Source organism: Anser cygnoides, chromosome 9 (assembly GCF_040182565.1).
Source record: "Anser cygnoides isolate HZ-2024a breed goose chromosome 9, Taihu_goose_T2T_genome, whole genome shotgun sequence".
NCBI classification, from domain to species: Eukaryota; Metazoa; Chordata; class Aves; order Anseriformes; family Anatidae; genus Anser; species Anser cygnoides.
In genome coordinates this window covers 1375811-1403266 of record NC_089881.1, presented here as the reverse complement: position 1 = coordinate 1403266, position 27456 = coordinate 1375811, and the positions used below count along the sequence as shown (strand labels likewise).

The following is a 27456-nucleotide window of genomic DNA, read 5'->3' as shown; positions in this document are numbered from 1 at the left end:
TCGACCAACGCAATTTGTTAATCTGCAAATCAGATTACTTACAAGAGAAAGTTCTTATAAACACAAAACTTTTACTTTTTGGAGCTGATTCTGGGAATTTAGTGCTAGTTTATTTACTAACTAGTGAAAACTTTTTCCAATCCCATTTTATTATTGTCTTTTTAATACTATTCTGTGCTTAAAACAGAAGAATCTAATCACAGATTGAGAAAGTGGTATTAAATAAAATTTTCTTTTGTTTTTAAAATGACAATTACATGTAGAGATTGAGTTTTGTTTAATGTAGCATACTTTGTGGATTGGCGTAAGGAGTTTCGGCCTAAGCTGTTTGCCCCACTGAAAAATACAGCATCTTTCTTTTCACTGGCAACATGAAAACCCCCACAAAGCCAATGATGATAACCAAACTGAGGTTCTAATTGAGGCAAAATAGCTGAAGCTATATAGAAGAATCGGGTCATGTATTTCACCACTACTGAGTAATTAATTATAGGCCAAACAAATAATGACATTAGTAAATTCACTAATTCATTATATGAAATACCACAGACAAAAAAACATTTGTTGGGATACTAATATGAGTTTCAAAACCTTTCATTCTCTTTAGAGGTATTTTTCTGAAAATAATGAGTTACATTAAGGAATGTGCATTCAGAAGAACTTAGGAAGTTGTGGTGCCCAACCCTTCTAATAGGCTATGTAGGCTATTAGAGATAATAGCCATGCGATTAAAAAATGCAGCTGCCATACAACCAAGATGTAGCCATTTCTCCCAAAAGAACTATGCCCAGTCCTTTGGACCATCAAATCCTTACAAATGGAGAGAAAATGTCAAATCAGATTTTCATATGGCAGAAACAGTCCCAAAACTAGTGAGTCATTGTTACATTGAAGATAGTGATCAGTGTCACTGAAGATGCAACAAATGTGAGCTGCATGTATGCACCTATATGCAGTATATTTTTAATATGCATGTGTATACACACGCTCACGTAAGCAGGTCTGTGGTAGGATCAGACAATTGCTGTTTTGTACCCCAGTCTGCAGCTCTTGCTTAGACTTTTCTTCCCTACCATTTAATAAACAGATGGAAATTCTTCACTACCTTCAAGAATTATTTTGTGATAGCGAGAAAATTAACATCAGCTTATTTGCTTCTAATATCTCATGCTCAATGAATTTGGGAGCAAAGTGAGCTGTTCCAGCAGTGATATCAAGTTACAGTGACAACAGAATGACATGGAGACTGCTGCTAGAATGGTTTGTTTATCCCTGCAAATTTTATTAACATTAATTGGAAGTGAGCAGTAGTGGTGCGCTACAACTGCTTCAGATTCTTCCATTGTTTTTGCCTGAAACAAAATTGCTGTCTTTGCACAAAACCAAAACTCAACTGTCACTCACTTTAGTTGGACTGTTTCCAAGAACAGTGACTGGTAATGTCTCATACGCAGAATTCCTTGCTCTTACTTTTCCTTCTTCAAATTTCAGAAGAACTTCATCTGCAGATTAATAAGGAACATACTGTAAAAAGTTTATAAAAAGCTAAAAATTCAGATTTCTTTAAGTTCTTGCTGACACAGTATGTCCTACTGTAGCTATCATTTTTAATGTTACTTGTCTGGAAGTTTATCTGAGAGTTTTTCAGTTTTTAACCAGACCTTGAACTCTAAGTTCTTTACACCAAATGAGGCTACATTAAGCTTCAGAGTTTGCCATCAGCAGCCTTCAAAATTTGAATAAAGCCTGCTTAAAAGACTAATTTTGTCCAAAAGCTATTTATAAAGAAATTGCATGGTTATTTTAGATATGATCTGAATATAAAGCTGTTCTATAATTGGATGATAAACATAAGGAAAGAAGTTTGTACAAATGCAGTTTTCAATTTTAATTCAAGACAATTAAAGACAGGAAGTGACATATCATTCCACATTCATTTCAATATATATAACATCGAGAATGCAATTTTAATTAACATCCTTACTGCTGTAATTAAGTTTGTGAAAGGCTGATGGAAAAATGTTTCCTAACTTTGTATTTATTGTTAATTTCATTTATTTAAAGTTATTTTCCTATTTTATGTCTTTTTTTTGTCAGTGGAACCAATCAACTATTAGAAGACCTGAAGACCTGTGATTAATATGGTAATCAGGTTTACCCATACAAATATTTCTTTGAAACAAAGAAGCATATTCTTAAGGAACTATGTTCATGATTAAGCAAAGAAAGTGTTAATAACACATTTAATGAGATACACTTACCAATAGCCCCATTTAGGGTCTGGAAAATGGTACATTTGTGGTCCAAAGTAATGTTTATGCGTTCCTGAAATAAAAGTAGCAAAGATGCTGAGGTATTCTAAAAGTCAATGCTTTTACTGTCATGCTACAGGCACATTACAGTGACAGCAAGTAATTGTGTTAAACTACTTTACATACTTAGCTCTCAGATTTAATTCTTGATTTTCTACTGTTAAGTTTTGCAGTTCTATAGTAATCAGTTTTATATATGTAAAAGCCTTATCTAAACTTGAATGATAAAGATCATAACTCTCCAAAGAAACTACAATTTGGCAATATAAGCCAAAGAAAATCTGCATCTTATCTTAAAGGATATTTACAATTATTAGACAAGCAACAAAACTTACTGGCAGTTCTTATCAAAATCATTGCATTTCACAGTTTTAAAAAAATAGAAGAATCAAACATAAGAACCATATCAGAACAGAAAATACCACTGACTTTAAAACATGCTCCTAGTAACAAGTTATTATACCTACCTGCATTCCTATTTAGCATACCTTGTTCTAAAGTTTTAACATGTTGATCAAAATACATAGCCTTTAAAATAGATTTTAAAGCACTTGTTTAGATATGATGACTGCTTTGAATCATCCAAGATTTCCTTATATATTCTACAGTTCTGGACATAACCATACAGGGAATCAGTGCTAATACAGGGCATAGCATCCCAAGCCAGAACTACAGGGGTGTTTTGAAGCACAGTGTAGTGGTACTCTGTGCTGAGGAATACACTTTGTCTACAATACTCTGTTCAGACAACTAATTGTTATTACTTCTGACTTTGGTGCAGAGTCAGCTCTAGCGTCTCTACTCCCTGTCTTTTCAATTGCATATCTAGCATCTGACTTAACTTGCATAAAGACAGTTCAAACATTTCTGTACCTGGATGTACACATGCTCTACACTGCAGGAACAACTTGATAGAACTTAACAGAAAAACACATGTATTTCAAAGACTTTACATCTGTCTTAAGCGCACACACTCAAAATCATTCTCAAAATACCGCAATATCAGCTTGTAAAAGTCCTTTTGCATCTAAACTTCATTAAGGAGACTTAACCCTCTTTTTCCAGCATCAGGCCCATGTCTCTAACCTGCCATACTGTAATGCTGCTACCTGGCAAAGACCTTTGTTAAGCTATGGCTCGAAGGGGTCTCACCCCACAATTTACGATGCAGTCTTATAGAATGTATCCACATAAAAAGCTGAGGAGCCAGAGGCAGTTGCAGGCAGGACCTGAAATGGCAGCAAGCCAAAATTCAAAAAACACTAAATCAGCAAGTAGTTTAGTGAGACTCTGGAAAAATGCCACATTTTCTGACTGTCAAACTGTAGAGTACACGGGACCCTCATTGAGATAAATGTTCCTGATCACATACCTCAGAGCTATTATTTCTAACAACGAAGTACAGCCTGCCTGGATATGCTGGCAGCCTGAAATAATATTTCAAGTCATGATCCTTCAGAAGTCTGTTCATCATTCTGACAGTAGAAGCCTCCAGTGAACAAACAAGACTGTCAACATGGCATTCAGAAAAAAGGAGACAGTGCTCCTTTTATTTTTATCTCCTGATGTTCTATGAGGAGCAGCATGCTATTTCAAGCAGAAAGAAGTGAGAAAGCCAGTCACTACCTACCCGTGCCAATGGGTCAACATAGATTTTGGTGTAAAACAGCTGATCGTCATCATTATCCTGCAGATCCCATTGCTGCACAATACGATTTATATATGGAGCATAACCAATAAATCCTGCAATATCACACACAAATTATTTTCATAAAAAGCACTACTCTGCCAATGCTGCTTATCAGTCACGGACTTCATTCAGACTTCTGGTGCCAGCAAAGGAAAAGTATGAAGTTTACACAACTTGGCTCAAAAATTCAGTTTTCTTCCTGCGATATGCATTAGTTTTGTTTGAAAGAGTTCATAATTAAGGGTTATTTTTACACTATTTTAAGGGGAAAAACAGGAAATAGAGATGTGCCTTAGATGGTCCTGTGAGCTCCACAGCATGAGACTGGGCTACTGCTGCTCCCAAGAAAGAAGCCCATCTGTAGGAAAAAAGCTTCGTTTTTATCACTTCCTTCTGGCAGAGAAGCCTGAATCTAATCCTGCCAGAAGTACAAGCGGAATACAATTCAAACATGAAATGCATTACATTTAAGTGAAAACAGAAAGATAGGGATGATAGGTGAGGTAAAGAGAAAAAGATGTGGGGACAACCAGATCTGCACAGTGCTCAGCACCACATATCCAGAAAGAGTGATTTACCATGCTTTGTAGCAGGGAAATGTCAGCATCAATGCATGCATGTGTTAATCAGCTGCAAAATTAACAAAGTCAGCATTTAAAGGAGAAGTGACTCCAGAACTAACACTGCATTGAGATAAACTGGAGTAACCCACACTTCTCTTGGAACGAATGGCTCAAGCTGTGCTGATGGAGCAGGCAGCACCATCACCAGGGTGTCGAGATCCTTCAGAACAAGAGAGCCAAAGCAGGGAATTCTGATACAACTCACGACATGTCCCTGCAAATAGCTTGTACCCCTCGATCGTTTCTGAAGCAGATCCAGTTGATTGCAACTGGGCAATCGCTGCATAGCACTCCACTGTAAGGCAGAGTTACACCCCAGACTGTACTTGATTTATGTGCTTTTCACACCAGTATTGCCAAAAATACCCTAAAAGTTTGAAGGAAATATATTCCTGAGCACAGACGAGCAGACATTCAAGGAGCAGGGAGTGGTAAACAGCAAATCCAATCTCCAATTTTTTCCTGGGGAGTTCAGGAACAACTACACAAAAAATACATAAAACAGACAGCCAAAGAGAGTCAATGTCAAGTTCAAGAGTTTAATGCATTCATAAATCACACTTGCCTCCTGAGTTCAGGAATCGTTTTCCGCTCCGGACAACAGGATACTTGTCAGCTAGCTTTTTATCTGGCCAAATTAGTCCATCTGCTGCAAACACCACTTTATGATTTGTTTCCTGAAATTTCTTTAGCAGTTCTTCAGGCCCCCCTGCAAAGATAACGTCGTAGCTGAAAATGCAGAAAAGATGTTCATTAGATTCATTTGTTGTTTTTGAACACAAACATTAAAATAAAAAGGGTTGGATTATTTAGCTTTTTAAAATCATATAGACAGCCATTTTATTCTGAAAAGTGACTCAAGAAATCATGCTGTATCATCATATAAAAATCCTATACCTTTCTAGGAGAATAAGTCCTCAATCAATACTATTTATCTAACAGTTTCCCCTTCTATTTACACTCATTTTTCTGAGCCTTCTACATTTTGGATGTTCTTCCTTCAGAGTTTGTCTGCCTGAAACTGGTTTTCAGATTTCATGTATTGAGTAACGCTTATGTAAGTATATTGTCCCCTTAGAAAACTTTTATGTTTAAAAGAACAAAATCTTTAATGTACAAAGAGTAGGACTGAAAAAATGATTTAGGTGACTTCCCAGCAAACGCAAGATGATTTTGTTCCAAAATACAATGGCGCAGACTCTCTTCTAGAAAGTCTTTTTAAGCATGTACTCTTAGTTTCTCAACACAATCTAGTTATCCGTAAACTTAAACTGTGCTGCATCCTGACAATATACAGATTTCTGCTTTAATGGCTTTGATGCACTGAATACTTCAGAGGACTCTAAACTTCAGAGTATCTACTTATAAAAAACATCACCTGCTTTTATGCATTCATCAGATTTGGCTCCTAACTCTCAATGAGACCTACAGGTGGAGAGTTCATACCTAAAATCAGTAGTTATCCATAACCAGAGGTCAGCGCTAAACCAAAATAAAAGATATGCACAGGTTTAGCAAAGGTCACGTAGTACCACAAACCTAGCAGTTACGTGTTGTTGAATCAAATCTAAATTAATGCCACTGAAAAAAACTCAAAATGAGTATAAATGATTAAATTATTTAGAGTATAACTCTTTGTTTGTACTTGATAGTACATATAAAAGCATGAATGCACAAACCACTTCAAGGTTCATTTTACATAGCATTCTATGACAAATATTGGAACCTGATCATAGCAGACTAATCTCTGGCAGGAAAAAAAGTATTTGGATTTAATGTTACTGTCTCAGCCATAACTTGTGGGCATGTTCTTACTCCACAATCTTAGTCACCAAAAATCAGCAACCCTGGAATAGGGCAGAAGAAAGGTACAGGTCTGACCTTGATCAAGATCTTGTTCTCGCTAAGTATTTGAGCTGGGTTGAAAGGAAGGGCAGTAGTACCCACTCCAGCAATAAACAAAACTTTCTGCATTGCAATGTGTTGCTCAGCAACAGTGCCGAGAAATCAACCCTTCCTGCCTTCTGGTACTCCTTTATTACAGTTTTGAATTATTTTTAAAACATCCTTTCTTCAAAGGGGATTTCATGCAATTGGACTAAGACGACTGAACAACAGCTGGCTTACAAATGCAACAGATCTCCACCACAGAGCAAAGCATGAGCTCTGGAGAGGAAGTGTATTATGTAGTCTATATAAAGTAAGTGGTTTTCTGCAAACTGCTTTGTTTTTCTGTAACTTTGGCAGAAGAATGTAGGAAAAAATATAATGTACATTTTGGAGCTTCCCCAGTTTTACAAAAATGCCCATTTCAGCCCAAAATATACAGAATACTTCCCTCCCTTTCCCATTCAATTGGTGCAGCCCAATCAAAGCCAGAATGAGCATGAAGAACAAGGAAGAAACAGGAGACAAGTTGAAGAAGACAGACAATAACACAGATTTATCTTAGGCTTTAACTTAATAGCTTATGGCAGGCTGTGCTTCTCCTCTTTGATCAGGTTAGTGCTACTGCTGCAATGACTTACAGCTGCAGGAAGGAACCAAACACCCCTGGAACATTGCTTCCCGAGGAGTGTCATTCTGGAAAAGAAAGCCAAAGCTGAGCAACACACTGGGCTAGCCACAGGCTCTGCTTGGGAAAGGGATGTGCTACTTAATACAGCACAGTTTATAATACAAAGCACAGTACAGAGCTCAGAACAGCTAGACTGTATTAGCAATTATTGTAAACTTTACAAACTAAAGGATATTGTGCAAGAGCATGAATCCACCATGTACCTACATTTTCCAATGATTTTAAGATCATAGAATGTCCCAAGTTGGAAGGGATCCACAAGAATCACGGCCCTCTATTTGGTGAGAAGGGCAAGTAAGGCTGTAACCTGCAGGCTTATTCCACACTCCCTCCCTAGGCAGGGCCTCCACCTTCCACCCCTTGCTGCCAGTCCCTCACCAGCTGCTTTACAAGGTTTTCTCTCCAGGCAACAGGAAAACTTCTAGAACCAAGCTAAAACCAATATAGCAACCACTTGCCTTGCTTACCTGCTACATCAGATTATGTTCAGTGTATCCGGCATTGAATTCCTACCATAAGGGAGGACCCACCTCAGGTCTATGCCACTAAGACCTTTGCAGAATGGGTCCCAGGACTATCCTTGAGAGCTGACACTTTCTAGGGATTGTGCACATGACCTGTGCTCTCATTTTGAGTAGGAGATCAGAATTGGCCAGAGGAGAGAAAGTAGAGATATATCCAGGAAGAAGCAGGCTGTCCTGGCAAGCTGGAGGAGCTCATATACTCTTATTTATTCTTCATAAATCCTTGTGATTAACTAAAAGGTAAGGGGGGGGGTAAGGGGGGGGGAAGAAAGTTTCCACAACTCCAGCCCCATTTCCTGAAGCTCCCAGATGGCAGATGTTCAGGGCTGGAATCCTTCCTTTCTTGCAGCCACAACCAGAACTGAATGTGCAAATTTTGCACCCACAGCTTTTACAACAATAAGGATTTGTTACTATTTGAGCTGCAGGGTAAGAGCTCGAAGTACAAGCAAGAGGGGGCTTGCTGGTAACCATGTGTAATGGTAATTCCTGTCTCACATTTTGTATTACTTACATGGACTATTAGACCCCCACAACCACCTTGCTGTTTGCAAAGTATCTCCACCAGAACCATACCTGACTAGCATTTTCTGCACATCTCAAAATGGTTATCCTTCACTTCCTGAGGAATGTTTAAAAAAGTGATTGAGATTTCAGATATCTTCCATGACCCAAGTCGATTGCTGTGGGAGTTCTGGGTGAGCAGCCACAGCACCAACCATTTCAGTCCAGTCTACGCTGGCCCTTAGCCAGTTCAATCTGAAATGCTCCAAAGTAAACCAGCAGTTAGCTCTTGCCAAAACAAACCTAATTTAAATAAACATCTGCAGGCAGAGTGTTTTGCTATCTGCACCTAGACACAAGCCATTCACTAAGGACCTGAGTAAGTTCAAACTATTTCTAGAGTTGCGAGCCACGTAAAAAACACCGCTCAGAAAATGGCAAGAAGCTACATTTAAACAAACAGCTCACTAGAAAGGACTTGCCTAGTTACAGTAAGTAAACTAGATGTTTCCTTCCCACCCCCCAGTTTAATATTTCAAATGCCTGGCCATTAATATAGTGAAAAATACTTGAAAAACAAAGGGAGTTCATCATATTTGACATTTCCAAATTTAGTGCTGTGTTTCCCAACATTTAAATTGCAAACCAGGATTCCTAAAAATGAAAACACTCCTTACAATTAAAACATAGGGCTAGAATCAGAAAGAAGACTTCCCTTCCCCCTTATTTGGAGGCTCTTCCACTAGCTTCAAGTCAATACATGCTTGGAATTATTGTCTTCAAGAACGTGGAAGGCCTGAAATTGCAAGTTTTCATGGAAAGAAAGATTATGGCATCTGTACTTCAATACACGTGGTCCTCCATACTCTCTCATCCATCCCTATCTAACAGCCCACCCCGAAGAGAATAAATTATGTTGGAGAAGAATTTCAGCTATACAAAAACCAATAACAAATTTGCATATTTTGCCATATAGGGAAAAATATTGAGGCATCATGATAATAAATTTAAAAACAAGAAGAGTCAATGTACATAGCAATCGTTCTGGAAATATTTAATTCATTTCAGTCTAGTAAAGAACAAAATCCCCGAAATTACTCTTAAATGCATATCAAGCTTTGGAAGATCAGTAGAACAGTATAAACATGTTATATATTTACTTTTAGAAAGATACTTGATTTCCACTTATTGAATGCAAAACTGCTAATCAAGTCACTAAGAAAATAATTGAAGAAAATGAACATATAGCTCTAAACTGTACGTTATTTTTAAAGTCATTTTTAAAAATAAAATTTAAAAAGATATTTAAACCATTTCCCATATAAAGCTTGTTCATAAAGTGATTAAGATGACTTCGACATGGGCCTTCTAACTCTACCTCCTACTTATCACAAGAGGCTAAATTTAAGAAGAAAAAATGAATTGCATCTTTAAAACTGCTGCCAGTTTAATAGGCTACTCCAACTTTAACTTAGGCAAAGCAACAAGTGAACTTTTCATTAAATACTACTGTCTGACCACTTTTTCCTTGTGATGAGGTTTGCTGCACGGATCCTGACCAACTTCTGAATTGCAAAAGGGTCCCTCAAATTCTTCAGCTACCAAATGAAGAGAGGCAGGTTAAGTGCTGAAGGGAAATTCAGGAGCAGACACCCCAAACAAGTCGGTAACAGAGCACCAACCATGCATGGAGTTCCAGGCTTGCACTCAGCTGCCCCCAAAGAGCTGGCTGGCTGTGCTCAGGGTTGCATGCCTCTCATTCAGGGCCTGGTCCTGCACCCTCCTGTAGGATTCCTTCAGTGCTACAAGCCCACTCTGGCATGGAAGACTTCGGTGATGGCCTGAGCTGAGTTCTTAGCTGCTCAAATCATGCTCTTGTCACAGGAGCAAAAGAACAGGATGGAAAAAAAGGCAGAGAGGAGCTATGAAAAAAAATCTGGTTTTGAACACGTTTGTGCTCCCTGTTTTCTGAGACAGAAAGAAACCTATCTGGCCTCCAGTGAGGATGTTCAGGCATAGCCCTGCTATGAGCTGTAATCTGGCACCCCTCAGCAGCACTCTCCATCCGTGCTTCCACCACACAGGCAGCACAGGCACCAGGGGCCTATCTGGCACAAAGCCTCCCGTCCGTTTCAGTTTTCTAGCATAAAAGGAGTTGTCTCCATAAGTGCTTTCTTTAAGAGCCCATTTTCCAGTTTCCTTCACATGACCGATACTTCACAGAACAAGATCATGCTCTGGTCCCAGCTGAGCACTTGATTTCTGGAGCTGCTTTTGCCACCCTTCACTTGCAGCTCCCAGCCACATCCCGCATTACAGCGGGGGAACAGGGGAAGGATACATGCTGAAAGCCTGTCAGCTCCAACAACTTTTTTCACTGCCTCAAGGCAGCAGAACTATGAGCAACTCTTACATCTGTAAATCCCTTAAAAATACCAAAAAAATCAGTGACTGCTCCAAGCACAATCTACTATTTTTATGAATGGAGAAAAACAGAAGCAAACTGTCTCAAATAAACAGAGAGGGGGAAAAGCAGCATGCAACTGTCAGCATGTCACATCAGCTACTTTTGAGTGCCTACCCAGACTAAAATGTAAAGGCAACAAGCCAGGTTCGCTCACCATTCAACAAACATTACAATCAAGTCCTCTTGATCAGCATAGCTTTCTATGCCTTCTTTCAGCAGTCGAACTTTCTGCCCTCCACCAATAGAGTTAGCCAGCTCACCACCTCTCCACTCTTCACCTTTTCCAAGTACCTGGAATAAGGAAAAAGCGCTTTTTGCTGGTACCAAAAACAAGAGGCTTTTTTAAGTAGACCCTTATTGAAAACAGATGTTAAAGCAGAAGCAACACATTAAAGCACAGCAAGCCAGCATTTCCAGCATCATAAGTTTTCCATGTCTGAAGCAGCATTCAGCACAATGACATCACTGCAAAAACACGAGACACATTTCTTAACCAAATAAGAAATGAGCATGCCTTCTTCAGAAAAAGGAAAAACTGAATAACTGTTTCAAAGTTTATATTAGAAAAAACATTCTGAATGAGACCTTTAAAAGACAATGTAATCGTTTTAGAAACAGGAAGTATAAGAGAGCTTGGATCAGGATATTATTAATAAAAAAACCAAGCTCCAGTCTTCCCAAAATCTCTCCAGAACACTTTTATAAAAAGTAAAGGATGGATTTCTCAATTTACAGAGTGCTGCTAAGATCTGGTAAACAAAATTATTCCCTAGCCAGGTCTTATAACCTATTACACCTTAAACCTTCTGTGGGTTTTGAGCATAAAGAACAAAAGATTTTTGGAACTCCTAATATATGCAAGAACTGCATTGCATAGTGTTTTAGACAATCTGCAAAGCTAATTGGCATACTCAGAGCCCAGGCTTCTCGGGTGCTTCAGCACCTCATTAAGGAAAGGTTCTCTCAGTCTTCCAAGTTCAGCATCAGATATTAAACTTCAGAGACTCAAATCATGTCTTAATTATAGTTTAGACACTGTGGTAAGCAAGCGGTAAGTTATCACAACACGATCTGAATTCCTGGATTTTCTCTTGCAGAAACAATTTGCGTGGAAGTTTACAAGGAGGTTAGTGCTTTCCTTTTTTCCCCAAGGTCACGTCGAGGCCAACCTCAATACGTGACATATGGAGATACAGAACAAGGCATAAGGGGCTGGGAAGAATGATAAACATTTTGTGCTCTCAGAGAATTACAGGTTCTCGGGAAGCACAAGGAAACTTGCAGTCTTGCAGTTGTGACCCTCCCTCCTTCCCCGCAGCAGGGCCTCAGCCTTGCTTAAGGAGGACAGGGACACCCAAAGCCTTTTGTGCTGCCGCTGCAGCTTCCAGAAGCAGTCATGCAGCTGCTCAGACAAAATAGGAGCACTGAAAAGCAAGGCTACATGATAAATCACAACAGAGCCTACAAGCAACTGAGGACACTGGCCACAGTATTTACTAACCTGCAAAAAATTTCCTAAGACAGTGGAAGGCGCACCCCCCAGAGGCAGCAGGGCCACCAGCAGGGCTCTGTGACTCTTACCTTACCCCAGAGCACACCCAAGCCAACACACCTTCAGCTACTACTGTGCCGTCTTAAAGGCTGTGCAGTATGAATAACTGGCATGAGAACATACAGTACCTTCACTGTGTAGTTGAAGTGCCTTGCAGTTTGCATGAAGCGGTGAAAGCCATCAGTTTCTTTAGTTGCTACAGTAAAAACTAGGAGTTTATCTGTAAGACAAAAGGAAGGAACACATATTAGTATGTTTTCAGGCCACAGTTATAACAAAAGCACACTGTACAGCACTGGATCAAGGGCCTTTATGAGTCGCCTGCATCTGATTCAAAGAGATGAGGCAAACACGCTGTCATATTACAGGCATGAGATGTCATCACACAAGAACTTCTATGGACAAGGATGCTGCATTTAAAATTATCCTCAGGAAGAGGAAGCAAAGTAATATTGGCTCTGTAAACAACTGGCTCAAGAGATAAAAACAAAGCTAGTATGACTGCTGGACAGGAAGGAATCTTTGAAACAAAAATAGTTTATTACTTCTCCATCTGAGCTAATCCTGTCACCTCTTGTCACATGACTGAATGGTACCAGAGGACTTCACCTAGCAGTGGGCAGAGGAAACCAGTACCCTAGCAGGTTGCATGCAGTGCTTTTCAGTCCTTGGTCAGAGACAAGAGCGTGTTTGGTTTTTTTTTTTTATTTGTTTTCCTGTTTTATTCAGAATCTGGTGTCTGCAGGTTATACCAGTTGTAATTTTGACCTCTTAACTGCATGCAAGCAAGTGACCCTGCAACCAACTTCCTTTTCATATCCCAGGGCTTTTGACATAGTTCAAGTGAGGCCATGAATTCCCATTACACAGCTTGATATTTCCCCAATTAAACGACTGAACAATGTTCCATACCCTATGCAATATACTGCATAATCGAGGTACATAATTGGAAGCTATCAAAAATACAGGACCCCTATCCAACAGCAAGTATTTAATCAGACCTGCCTGGATCCCAGAGCACATTGCAGTTCCCCCGTTTGGTCCGAGTTCAAGTAACAGCTGCCCTCTGAACAGAGCCCAGGAGATCAGTCCATACAGAAAGTCAAATTAATCACCTCTAATGGGTATTCCAGACAGTGCCTGTTGTTGCCTCACTTTCCTATAAAACATCCTCTGGGTTTATCCTCACTAGCACAGTAACACTTGCTAGAGGTGGCTGCTGTGAAAAACATTTGTATTAACCCTTTGGTCTCTTCCACTCTTGCAGACTTCGCAGCCCTCAGATACACGAGAGCTCATCCTGAGTTTATTCAAGTCAACCACTGCTTGCCATTTTATTTTGCTTGACACCAGCAAAATTAACACACTAGATCCACTTCCTCCTTCACAGAAGAAATGCACCTTGCTAGTGATCTGTGTGATGCTCTACAGGCAAGCATGAGTGTACTTCAAAGGGTACCACCAAGCAATCCAGCAGAGCTAGCAAAAATAGCTGTAGGAACACAGACAACTTGCAGAGCAACAAAAACACATTCTAATGAAATTCATATCTGTCTAATATAGCTGCAGCAGGCAAACCATGGAGATTTGTCTCAGGAGTTGCTGATTTCCCCACCACCACCGAAAGAAGACTTGCTTCAGCATCAGTAAGCAAGTCACTCCCACGAGCACTCCTGCCAGGTCAGACAGTGGTCTGGCAAGTCCATCCTCAGCAGCAGCCATGATGCTATGTATGAGACAGAGCAAGGATAAGGCAAGCATATAGAATCACAATCATTTAGGCTGGAAAAAACCTCTAAGATATCTAGTCCAAGCTTCAACCTAGTACTGACAAGTCCACAACTAAACCATGCCACTAAGTTCTATGTGCGCATGTTTCTTGAAGCCCTCCAGTGATGGTGGCTCAACCACTTCCCTGGGCAACTTATTCCAATGCTGCACAACCCTTTCAGTAAAGATATAATGGTATGTATATATGATGCTTTCTCTGCTTTTTCTACCAGTCTCAGTTTATGGGTTTTTGTGACCTGGATGTGGTTTCTCTATACCCTGAACCACTTGATCCATTTCTTTACCTTGCTCTTACCCAGTCATTCACCAATCTGATGTAAACCTTAAGCAATGACAGCCACACATGCCCAGTACCTACTCCATGAAAACCACAATTTTACTTGTTCAGAATAGACCTTTTACAGCTTTGCAATGGCACTGCCCAAGTTCAGCTGCAGTCAGCGCTACCTGCCCCCCTACCCTCATTCATGATTTTGGGGACTTCTCTCATATCCTGCCCATCCAGCTTTTGTGGGGCTGTTCCACTCACTGACTGGTCCTAGAGAAGATTTAACCTGCTGGCTCTGCCAAACCAGATTAACACTCCTGCAACAGAGTACACAGCAAAGAAACTGGCAATACTTGAAATGCTTCAATCAACTTAACCTGGACACCCAAAAATTTGGAGAAGACAGTTTTAAAAGGTGTATTACACCATCTTTTTTCCATGAGAGCTAGGAGCCTTTTGTAAGCAAAAATCAGAAGAAAATCCCATGAGTATACCTCAGAAGGGCAAGACAACTCTCCCACAGGATTCCAGCACAATGCACTCATAGACACGCTGACTCACAGACAGACATAAGCACAGTAATAATAGTTCATTACGTTCTTTTAAAGGTCACACAATCTAAAGTAATTCTACAGGAGTGACCACAGAATGGTGGAAGAACATGATATCTTAGATTATGGCTAAAACAGAACTGATGACAGAAGGTAGGATTTTTCACTATGGAACAGATAAAGGAAAATCTGATCATACCAGACTGCACCACCAAGCCGAGTGAATCCATTACTGACAGCTTCCTAGATGAACAAGAAAAGCACTAACTATAACTGCGAAATTTGGTAGGGGTAGACATTTTTCAGTCTAGTCCTAGTCTTCAGTGGAACTTCCTGAGTAATGTACAGAGCAAGGATCTCAAAACCAGAACTTGACTACATGATGTAAGAGATAAGATACAGACTGCATCAGATCAATCTTATTTTATCCCCCATAGTAACTAAGTCTAACAGACAGAGTATTAAATAAATACATAAGTACAGTCTGGCAAGCACAAAATAATATACTATTCTCTATGGGATACTGTTACTCTGTTTTAAATGAGACCCACAGTAATTCCACCTACACACTGTTCATGCATTTCAAGAGTCACTGTGCAGTCTGGTATGTTACTTGAGTTTTGTGGAATAGGAGGGAAAAAAAAGATGTGTCAGAGGCTAAGGGATTCCAACCTGAGCCATATAGAGAAAGCAGGCCAGACAAATAATGCAGTTTATATTGACATGAAAATGAAAGAATCTGTATGACGCTCATAGTGAATGAAGCCATCTAAATAGACTGCCCGAGACAGTTTTGCAAACAGTCACAAAAAAACAGGAAGCTATTTTTATAAAGGTTCTGTTTACTTTGGAAATGCTTTCTTTTCAGCATACTTGCCAATGTTTTTTGTTGTTGTTTGTGTGTTTTTTTTAACAGATGAAGAGATTTACAATGCATTATTTCAATGTCTATGCTGCACTGCCACAGACCTTTACCTGCATGTGGTACTTAAATATTTTTTATGTGCAGCAGAATTGTAATTACAGCATTATTTAGAGTCTATTTAGAATTTGAGATTATTTACAGACTATTTAGTCTTTGGGGTTTTGTTTGTTTTGGTTCTTGGTTGGTTGGTTTTGTGTGCACACAGACTGGCCTGTTTCAAATAAAGAAGCAGAAAAGACACTTTTATCCTGTAACTAGTGCGCACAGAGAAGACATGGCAGAGTATACCTGTGCCCTGCAGGCCTCACCATGGCATTGGCCAGTTTCTCAGACCCCCAGCTACCACTGTGGCCAGGTACTCCCCAGTGAGTGAGCTACAAAATTCTCAGCCTCCACAGAAACACTGTGATGGCATCCCAGCTGAAGCAATACAGCTCTGCTTTGCCACTCAGCTTGGGTGCAAACCCCCCACCCTGCCCTCCACCCAGGGGCCTTCCCACAGGAGCTCTGCTGCATGGTCTTACACCCAGACTTGAGTTATCTGGCTTCTTTTGTCTGACTGGCCCCCTCATGGGAGGGACATGTGCACATGGCAGTTTTCTCCAACTGTAATAGCATCCCCAAAATACAAAAATACAGGAGAAACCACGAACGCAGCAGGCAGCCACTGCCCTGCCCACTCAGTCTGCCCAACAGGGCCTGCAGCCCACCACAGCCAGCATGGTTGTCACTGCAGGGGTCACCACGCCTGGCATCCGCTCCTGCAAGCGGAGTCAGTCCGTGTGAAAACGAAACGCAAACCCTATACTGAGGTTCAACAGGAAGGCATGGGAAGAAAAAAAATCTCTTCAGAGCTTCATGCCAGGTATGAGGGTGCTGAAGTTACTACAATGCAATTATTCCAGACAGCTTTCAGATAGTTACATTCACAAAACAGCTGTTCTGTTTTGAAAACAAGCCTGAGAGTGCGTGTTTGGCCAATAAAAGTATATCCAGTGACAAGCAGAGTTCATTTTTACGTGCAAACTAGGAAACGTTTTAGTTCTCAAGTTGTGAAGGACAACATTGCATACAGAGCTCATGCAACACATTAAGAAACCCAGTGAATGTTTATCAAAACACTTCACTCCTTTTGTGCTGCTACTATCAGGGATCTGACTGTATCATAAATATTTATTTCCAGAAATAAGAGCCATAAGGAACAGGCAAAGTGCTCCAGTCCTCACACACCCACATGGTTCTTATTTATTGTGAGTGAACACTGACAGAGATTACTATGTAATTCCTACCAGGGGTTGTGGGCACTAGCACAGTAGCTTTAGAGCAGCCAAAAATGAGGCTGTTGCTTACAGCCACATGGGAGCTGACATTTAGCCCTCAGATTCAACTGCCGGGGACTTCTCTGGGGTAGGCATAAGCTGTAAAAAATCAAAGAACACCTGCACACAGCACCGTGTTATGTCATTGAATCCTATGCCTATCTGTAAAACTAGTGGCTTATAATGGTAAATAAATGATGACTGGTTCTTCAAAAATGGTTTGATCCATGTCCTAGTGTCTATACAACACAGTCTTATTGCAAAGTAATCCACCAAAGGTTTCCAGCAAACAAATGAACAAATTGCTAGAGGCTATGGAAAAGCTTTGGGGACTAGAAACCTAATAGGAACACCTCCATGGATTTTAAAAACAAATATATACACACTGTCAAAGATGGACTGAGATATTACAATTCTCTAGGGAAAGCCAGGTAACCTTGGCAGCTGTCTGTGTGACCTTAATCCAAGGTGTAGGTTGGGCAGATGCCTGGAGGGGAAAAGGCACGTGGATGCATTCAAGTGCAATAAAGAAGCTATGTAGTTGTGTCTGTTATTCTCCCAAACCTCTAGAGATGGGGGAGATAAACAGGATACAATTTTCCAAAAAAAAAGACTTGATTTAACTTGCCTTTACACCACACTAGAATATGCTTCTCCATCACTGGAGAGATGAACTAAAATGTACCACAGCTGAAGAAGTGTTTTCAGTCTGGATTCCTCCTCTGTCACACATCAAGAGCACAGTCATGAGAAATGTTTAGAAGTATGGTAAACTGAGAAGTAGCTGTCAGAATGACACTAAACAGTCCCAGCTAACCACAGGCTTCTGATTGAACTTCTGCTATTATTTATTATTTCCACAGATTAACTGTTAATAAGAAAAAAATAAGGAAAGGTTTGTTTGGTTTTTGATTACAGCTTTCAATATGCCTGCTTATTCCCACAGCAGACAACCTACCCCATGGCCAATCACCAGAAACTCAGCAACACCATCCAATGTCTGCATCCAGAAGGGAATGAGAATGTAGCCAGTGGCCCAAATGGAACCTGAGGACTTGTCCTCACGCTATTTTCCTTCCTCATGCACCTCACATAAAGCACAGCGATCAACAAAATGTATGTTCTGAGACTCTTTCAGTAGTCTGAATTAGAAACTAAATGAACAGATAATTAGCAGTTTGCTCATTCTTTCCATCCTCCCTGCTCTTCTGAAAAGGGAACATCTCTGTGCCTACAGGAGAAATCGCCATCGGCAGCCACACACAACACAGAAACTTGCACACCAGCAGCTCCTGGGGATACCTCCCAGCATGTCACCAGCCCAGGTGGTTTGGGGGATAAGTCATTTTAACATCATTGCCCCAAAAAGTAATTGGAGTTAAAGAAATATAATAGTGCAGGTTGAGTTGTATGCAGGTCAGCTGGTATGCTGTGAAAGCATGATCCACAAGTCATTCTAGATTTTCTTATAATTTCATGATAAAATAGTAAATTTTGGAAGAATTAAAGGCTATTTAGTAATAGACTACAACTAACCTCCTGTAATTTCTCTAACAGATGAGTTATATTTCTGGAAGTTATCCCAGAAAAATGTAAAATCCTGTCCAATATCTTCTGAACAAGACAAAACTTACAGAGATCCAAACAACTCAAAACTGCTATGCCAACTAAGAAGTCAGAATGCTAAAGACCACTTTCAAAACTCAGATTTTTAGCACAAAAGCTTTCACTTATCTTTCAGGAAGACAGTATTAAACTTCTCAAAAGGAAAACTTTTTCCTCTAAACAAAAGTTATAGCCTAGACCTTGAATCTTACGCCAAATAAACTTTTGAAAATCCACATACTCTAAAAAGATGAGAGTTGGAAACAGAATAAACCTATCATATGTAACATAACCATAATTACAAGTTATACCTACATATATATACTTGGCTAATGTAATCTAGCAGCAAACAAATAAGATCTTAAATACACAATGTGAAAAACACAAACTTTAAACACATACATCTACCCCATGGTACTTTACATGACTTACAGTCAAAGAAAGCAGTAAGCAAACTTAAGAGTTTCTGGTCAAATAAAGCTGCTAGCAAAATGAGGTGAAAGAGTCACATAATGTTTATTTCACCTCAGATTTTCTGAATAGCACTGAATGTACTAATAGCCAGCATGGTCTTTCTTAAGAAAGCTGTCCCTAGCCAGGCAACAGGACTAGTGAAGGCAGAAAGCCTTCAGAAGCCGTCTAGGGAAAGAAATATAAAATGTATAGAATGTATGATTTCCCAGTTTCTGTTACTTTCAAGCATCTGGTACTGTTGCAACTTCCTCAGTAACAATACACTTTGCCTGCTACAACCTTCTGCTACTTCTCATGTTGTGTTTTTTTTTTTTTTTTTGAGGAACAAAGAAGCTGTACTAGCAGAAATTAGTGCTTACAGTTAGCAAAAGCTGCTCTGAATTTTCTCATAATACAGAACTTATACTAGATTAGCACTTACTAATACACAGTCCCTTAACAGGGCAGTAAGTTTATTTTTCATGCTATGTGAAATTGATGCTCTCTACAACTTAGGAAAAGATTTAACATTCAAGAGTCCCATTATTGTTGAAAAAACATCCAGAATCTAAATCAATCTATAAAGAGGCAAACAATGCTGTCTGTAACAGCGCATTTCAGCATCTAAAGTCTGCTATGAAAATAGTAAAGACTCCTCATACAAAGAAATCCTCTCCCTTTAACTCGCAGCCCACAGGATGCAGACAGGCAGTTCCCTCCTCCATACACCCTGGCTCCGCAGCAAGTTTGAGGTGCTGCTGCTTGCTGCCTGCCTTCTACCACATCATTTCTGGTGTCACCTCAATACAGCATCTGAAATGTTTACATGGAAGTGACAAACTGTTGAATATAGCTGGTTTGAAAAATAATAATGAAAAAACACCACCCGTTGATCAACTCTGTGAGGCACATACACACTGTCAGATAAAGATCAGCAGCTACTCCCAATATTAATACTTAACCATTCTTAGAAAACATTTGCAAGTTGGTTCCGCCTCAGCTATTACATATATATATTTAATTATTTTCAGTTCAGTAGTACTGCTGGGACAGTCAACACAGGCTCATTAGGACCTGTGTGTGCACTCATCAATCACCGCAGCACTGGCCACTGCTCAGGCCCACACTCCTAACGCGAGACTTCCTGAACAAACCCAGGCACAAGCTGCAGCACTTACAGGTTTTTTCCACCAGCTGCAGGAGACTTGGGTGAGACCCTGTTTACTGAATCAGTCTGTAGTAGAACAAAGATAAGACCTATTTCTTAGTCTCCAGACAAGGAAAAGAACTATTAATGAATAGTTGCACGTGGTATCTTTGCAAAGCATGAAGCAGCTCTCCAAGGAGAGCTGCCCAACTTCCTGACATGCAGCAAACAGATTGGGTGATGGGGTTACAGTAGTTTGAGTGCCCAGATGGCAGCTAGACACAGAAGTCCCTCTGAGAGTGGCAGGGATGGAGCCATGGCAGCGGCTGGGTGTGTTCATGCCTGTTGGACAGTCTGGCTGTGATCTGCCACCGAGGCTACACAGCTGGGGCCAGGGGACAACTAACATCAGCTGCCCGAGTGAGAAAGGTTACTCAGCTTCCATCTTTTAGTAGCCTTGCCCTCTGTCTCTCTCATAAATGTGTGTCTGGAGAAGAGCATGCTGCTGGCTAAGCTGTTATTCAGCAACTCCAGCTGTTTAAACAGGCAGTCACACACAGCACCAGACATCATTAAATCTTGGTTTTGGACAGCTAATCAAGCCATCAGTGAAACTCTGCAATTAAGACTTGCAATTGTGATTTCTCCTTTGACTAGTCTTTGTTTAACAAAGGAGAAAGTGGAGCTAGAGCTGTCTTGAAGAGGCATAACCAACCTGGATGCCTGCAACCGGCCTGCTTCCAGACACAGGACATTCAAAACACAGCCTCTGATCTCCACAGCCCAGCTTGGACCATTTCAATAACCAAACAGAAATGCAGGCCCCACAGCCCTGGGAGGAGAAAACCACACTTTTCAGAGGCCTTTTCTATGTGAAAGAGGGACTGCAACTCCACACTTGCAACAGAAAGGTAGTGCCTGTCCCAAGTGAGCCAGTCCTTCAAGCCACAGAACAGCACCAAAGACTTCTGTCCTGCTTCTGACACCAAACACCAGGACAGAGTATGAATGACGTGTATTTCAAGGCACTTTTAACATCAAACAGCTGACTAGCAACCTCAGTTACTAGGTTTATGGACCCAGTCCTGATCTTATGCAAACACATGTACAGTTGTTTTACAGTGATATAAGAAAGAATTAGTAAATTGCTTATGAAAGCCTAAAGAAATACTTTGTTGTATTAAACTTTCATGCTAGATTCATAACTAAACTATCTAGTTTCACCTTTTTTTTTTAAATGGCAAAGCAGTTCAGTTGCTAAACAACAAGATACATTTATCTTCCACACAGTTGACTTCAGTGAGACCCTCTGATGGGCTGATTCAGTACACTGACACTTAGACCCACCCCAGGTACAAAATTAACTCTCAAAGGAACAGCACTTAAACACCAAATCTGTTTTTGTTTAGCACTTTCCTGTCTTTTTTCTTAGCTTGCATATTTTTCCCTGATCAAATGTCTGCATTACTTATAAATACAGCATATGTCAGCTTTAAAAACATATTTGCAGTTACATTTCAAGAATCAGTACTACCATCAAAAAGGACACACACCCATGTCCTACATCTGTTTTCTAAGAAAATCCACAGTGGACCAATAGAGTTGCAACTTATTACAAGGAAAAAAAATGTTAGAACATTTTCAAAGGATAGCCTGAAAGAACTGGTGGGTCAACCACTAAAAGTTATTTTCTTTAGAGTTTTCCTATAAATTAGGATGTTTTAAGCCAAGGCAGAGTTCTACTGATTAGCCTTAAACTATTAAAGAAGTTGATCTGTAATTACTTTGTATTACATCACAAAAACAGCTGTGTTTTAAAAGAAATTTAAGTAATCCACGGTAATCTACAGTATCTTTGATTTGATTTGAGTAGAAACAGATTGAAATGATCATATGTTAACTGCATAATTTATCTGCCAATAATCTAAATAGTTCAACAATTAGTAGATACCTAAATTTCTGCAGTCAGTGCTCATTTTGAAGCAATATGAAACTCTTAATTAAAAAAAAGATGTGCAAGCAGACAATGAGAACATGGAAAAGGCAGATTACTGTCAAGATTACCAAATGAAAGATTTATTCTATTTCTTTGTGTTTGTCATCCCCTCCCCCCCCCAGCTGCAAGTTATAACATGAATTCTAGCTCCTCAAAAGAAATAATCTGTTGATTTTATTTACGTAGTCTCCTCATGGCCAGTATAATCCCTACTTTTAAAAGTGAATTCACCATAAAGAAATACTGAAAAGCAGTTATATCACAGAACTTACAGCATAAACACCACAGTCGTGTCAGACTGTGCTTGCAAGCACATATTCCTCGATGATTAAGTGTCACTTATTCTATAGAGCTACGACATTCCTACGCACAGACACATTCCTGTTACCGATCTGTTTGGTCAATTTGTGCTCCGTGCTGAAGGGAACTACGTTCTGTGTTTAAATTAAGAGGGAATAAAGATATTCTTCACTTTCAAAATCTCTCTCCTTGCTGGTCCCTCAAGAGCTATAAAAACAGACATTAAAAATGAAAATAAAAATGCCCTTACTGTGACCATAACTGCTCTTCATGCCAAGAGAAATTACTTGATGCACTGCTCCAGTGAATTAAGTTTTAAACAGATTAGCAGCTCAACAGAAATGGAAAGGTGTTCCTTCTGATCATGTAGTGTAATAGCAGTAGTTCAACAAACTAAACAGCTCCCTATGAAAAGGCTGAGTCACTTAAATAAGCAGGAGTGATGGTGAAAAAAAGACAAGAACTCAGACATAAATCATGGCTCTCCAGAATATTCAACCAGCGCAAAGAAAGATTTGAGAAATAATCACTTAGTTTAGATCCTTGACAGGAACGTTTCAGGCAAAACCTTCCTGGCTAGCATAACATGGTGGTCATTCCACTGCACCTTTACACAGTAACTTACAGCACCAAGTATTGATGATAGATGTCACAGCTGTTTTACTTTTTCCTGTTTTAATTAGAAATGCATTTTCTGGTTAAAGTTTCAGTGATCTTACTTGACTGCACCACATATCACAGCAAGAGCAATATCATATCCACCACTGTGGTCTACCTTCACCTAAGGAAAGTAAAAACCTGACCAAAAAGCTCAAGTTTATTACTATTATTTCTTCTCCATCAGAAGCTTCCATTGTGCAGCCTCTCAAACAGGTGCTACAAAGACCTCAGACTGCCAACAGTGTGCCTTCACACACAGCAATGTTTTCAAGGGGAAAACGTGTGATGGAAGGATGACTTTGTTGCTGTACCCTGACCCCAAATACTCCCCGGAAAATTGTGGTGAAGGTGCCTGGCACACGGGTAAACCAGCATGGCCAGGGCCCCGGGCACAGCCCTGCCTTTACCCCTCACTTGTCAGAAGCACATGGCAGCGCTCTCCTACTGTCCTCACAGGCACATCCTGTACAAAGGCACGGACCTCCTCAGGGACAGCACCAGCACAGCATCACAAGCTCTTGCAGCAGTTTCAGATACTGTGGTGACAAGCTGGGACAAAAGCAGTATCAGCATAGAAGCACAAAACAGAAAACTAGGCAAGAAGAGAAAGGTGTGGAGTGCTGTACTTACGGCCTCCACCAAACAGTCTTTCAGTTCTTTCAATATGTGTTTAGATGCTGAAGTGATTAAATCCCCTTGCTTCTTTACTAGAGAGCCTCAGTGAAAGGGCTATAATCGCTGTCAGTCACAGTCATCAGTTTGGCCGAGCTCAAAATAAGTCAACAGTAATGGCAATAGTACATGCTGCATCTCTGGCGAGCCCCCCCACAGCTACACCCGTTACCTACTATTGCCCGAAGTGCTTGCAGCCAGCACAAGAAGCCACACGGCCTGGCCACGTCAGCACTGGAAGCCACCTCTGCTCCCCGCAACAAACCCCAAATCCCCACTCCTGCATTTGGGGGAGCACACACAGATGGCAGCGACCCACCCAGCCAGCTCAACGCTTTTACAACCTGTAGCAGCAACAGGACCATGCAGCCAAGTGACCAAGCCCACTGCCTCTGGGGAACGGACCCAATAAAGGCAGGGAAATTCACATTCTCAGTGGGAACTGAGAATGAAAAGTGTCTTTACCACTCCCTCTCCACATCTCCTTCAGCACTGCATGGTAAGCAGCAGGTACACTATAAGCTTGGCGCAACAGGAATACACTGATGCCATTGTTCTACACTAAAACTTCTGTGTCTTCATCACCCAGGAGTCAGAGTCCATGTACACACACAAAGAATAGAAAGAAATAGACTAGACTAGAAAGTAAAGCCAGATTCCTAGAACTGAAAGCACACTAAGGGCTGTTCCTCTTCAAGCAAACACCACAGACTTGTGGATAACATTTAATGGTTAAAACTGGAACGAAAACAAGCAACACAGCAGGCAGCAGCTGGGGTCAAGGAGTGGTTTCCACTCAGCAGTTTGCTACAGTTCAATACAGACTGTTTTTGTGTAACATTTTTATTATTTATCTAGATGTAGCAGTCTGTTTATAGTTTGCTGAATCACAGTGCAACATCCACCACTCTGAACTACAGTCTCTGATTTTCACACCTTTGAACACCAGCAGGATTTAAAACCAGAACTCATTACTAGCCCAGCCATTAGCTTACATCAACATGAGATTCCACAGCTAAAACACCTAGCTTAAAAATGCATTGAATAGCTATTGCAGAGAACAAATGTAACTGTGATTGCTACAGCTGATGGCCAAGGGAGCCTGCCCTACAGTCTCACTGCCCTGACCGCAGACACAGGAGCGGAGTGTTTTGCCCAACACACACCCTAGGAGGCTGCAGCTCTGCAGGCCTGCTGTGGCCAGGACAGAGATGCTCAGGGTGTCCAGAGCATGAGCAGCAGCGCACACTGCAGCCTTCAGGGAACCCCGCAGAATGACCAAAAGTAGCAAAAGAAAAAAACTGGGCATGAGCAGCGCCTGGTATCCATCCACACCAATTTTTTTCTTACACCGGTTATCAGCTAAGGCAGCAGATTTCCAGTCAAAAATCAGAACTTGCTAGAAATGAGATCGCAGGAAGGGGAGCTTCTTTCAGCACACCAAAAAGAAAATTAAGCCAGATAATAAAAATAACTTGATTACACTCCTGAGTAAACAAGGCAGGAAATAAAATTACTTCAGATTTCATGTGGTAACAGTCCAGTGGGATAGAATACCTTTCTATTTCTAGAATAGAGAAGAGAAATACAGACTCTAAAGCAGCACCAGCACAGGACCTATGTTCTGACACATAGTTTAATGCATATGTGTTTGGACACCTCTCTTTGAGAGAATTTCCTGTATACATTCTTTTATTTTACATGCTGAAGATAAAGTTGCTTTCTACCTTCTGGCTCCTCGAAGCCAAAGAGACTACAAAGCACAAGGAGCAATGAGAGAGTGAGACTCCGAGGGCCAGCTTGCTTTTTGCTGGAAGAAGGGCACTTCTCCAGGAGCTTCTAGAGTTTAGGGCAGAGGCGAACGGGCTGTGGTTTCCCTAGCAGTGGAAAAACCCGTGCCCATCACCACCTTGTCGGGGAGAAGGGAAGAAAGCGAGGGGGAGGGAGAAAGGCAGAGCCTCTGGCTTCCCAGCAGGGGATCTATTTTTACCCTCGTGCCTAGGCTGAGCCCCGCATCTCTCTGCGGGTACCGGCGCTCCTTCCGACAGCAACCTGGGGCGCTGCCTACCCCATAAAGCACGCGCACGAATTAAGCAATTAACCCATAACCGCGGCAGCTCCCAGCCTGCGCAGCGCGGCTCGCGGCTCTCCCTCCCGCACCGCTCCGCGCCTCACCTGCGGGGCCGGGGCCGGGCCCGGGGCCGCGCTCCGCCGCCGCCGGCAGCGCCAGGGCGAGCAGCAGCAGCAGGAGGAGGCGCGGGGGCCGGGCTCCGCTCCTCGCCATCTTCCCCCTCCGCACCCGCCGGCCTGCCGCCGCTCCCCGAGGGCTGGGGTGGGAAAGAAAAAATATTTAAAAAGGCGAAAGAAACGGTGCTAGGAACCTCCGCGGTACCGCTGCTCCTCCCGAGCGGGCAGGAAGCCAGTGCGCCGCCGCCCGCCCCAGCCTTTATAGGGCGCCGGGAGCGCAACGCCAGCCGCTGCCGCGCCCGGCCGCACGCCGCCGGGGGCGGGGCTGCCCGATAAATCGCGCCCTTTTGCGCACTAAGCCACGCCCCCTGGCCGATAAACCCCTCCTTCTGCGTTAAGCCCCGCCTGTGAGTCGCTAAGCCCCGCCCCCTGGCTGGGAGTACCCGTCCCCACGCACGTTGAGTGGAACAGCAGCTGGCGGGCCGTGGGTTGCGCCTTGGAAATGTTCGAGCACTAAGGGCTGAATCCAAAAGAAAAATCAGTGCTGAAAGCAGGATTCATGTATTTAAGCCCCACTTGTGTAACAGTCAGGGAGACACCTCATTTTTTATCCTGAATGGTTCTATAGGCCTAGCAGATGGGCTTTTTTTGGACCCACGGATTAAAAATTAAAGAAAAAAACAAGGGTGAAAGAAGGGAAAGCTTGACCCTGGCTCCTGCAGCAGTAAGAACGGGGTGCTTTTGCCTGGAAGCCAAAGCAGAAACCAGACCCAACACTACGTGCCCAGATGCTTTCACAGTTCTTTGGCAGGACTCGCTCTGTCCGGCCCAGGCAGCACACAGGGCATGGGGGGAGAGCGAAGGAAGAGGGCAGGTCCTTGGTCCCACCAGCTCCTAGAGCAGAGAAGGCCCCACGGCAGTGGGGATGGGGAAACACTGAAAACCAAGTAACACAATGGTGAAGGCACAGTTGGTAACTTCAGGAAAAACACCAAAGCCCCTCACGTTCTTGGGCAATTACTTGTGACCTACTTTCTCCTGCCACCCCTGTCAGGCAGGCAGAGATTTACCAGAGAACAAACATCTTCTGACTGCAGACAGCATGAGCACAGCTCTGCACTCACCCACGTGCGGCCTCTGCTCACTCTTCCGAGGAGCAGCTCTGCTGCTGCTGAGTGCTCCCCCGCGCTACACAGGCTGCGCTGGCTGCCGGCGAGCAGTGCCGTGGCTGGGACGACACTGCAAGCACTTCTCTCTTGGTTGTTTTATTTTATTTTATTTTTTAAGAAAAAAGTTCAAAATATCAAGTAAGAAATTGGGCCTATGAAAAGT

General features: G+C 41.7%; 1 protein-coding gene across 2 annotated transcripts in view; it reads right to left on the bottom strand.

Annotated features, from left to right (window-relative positions):
- PLOD2 (procollagen-lysine,2-oxoglutarate 5-dioxygenase 2) overlaps window positions 1-26449 on the bottom strand; it is a 49829-nt gene extending 23380 nt beyond the window's left edge. For both annotated transcript variants that reach the window (XM_013181434.3, XM_048049390.2), the window contains exons 1-7: window positions 26113-26449; window positions 12379-12470; window positions 10853-10989; window positions 5191-5354; window positions 3943-4055; window positions 2262-2325; window positions 1405-1502 (exon numbers count right to left, since the gene is read on the bottom strand). In XM_013181434.3, coding sequence (XP_013036888.3) covers window positions 1405-1502; window positions 2262-2325; window positions 3943-4055; window positions 5191-5354; window positions 10853-10989; window positions 12379-12470; window positions 26113-26221 — 777 coding nt within the window. In that variant the 5' untranslated portion in view covers window positions 26222-26449. The remainder of the gene's footprint in view (window positions 1-1404; window positions 1503-2261; window positions 2326-3942; window positions 4056-5190; window positions 5355-10852; window positions 10990-12378; window positions 12471-26112) is intronic.
- Window positions 26450-27456: the final 1007 nt, after the last annotated feature.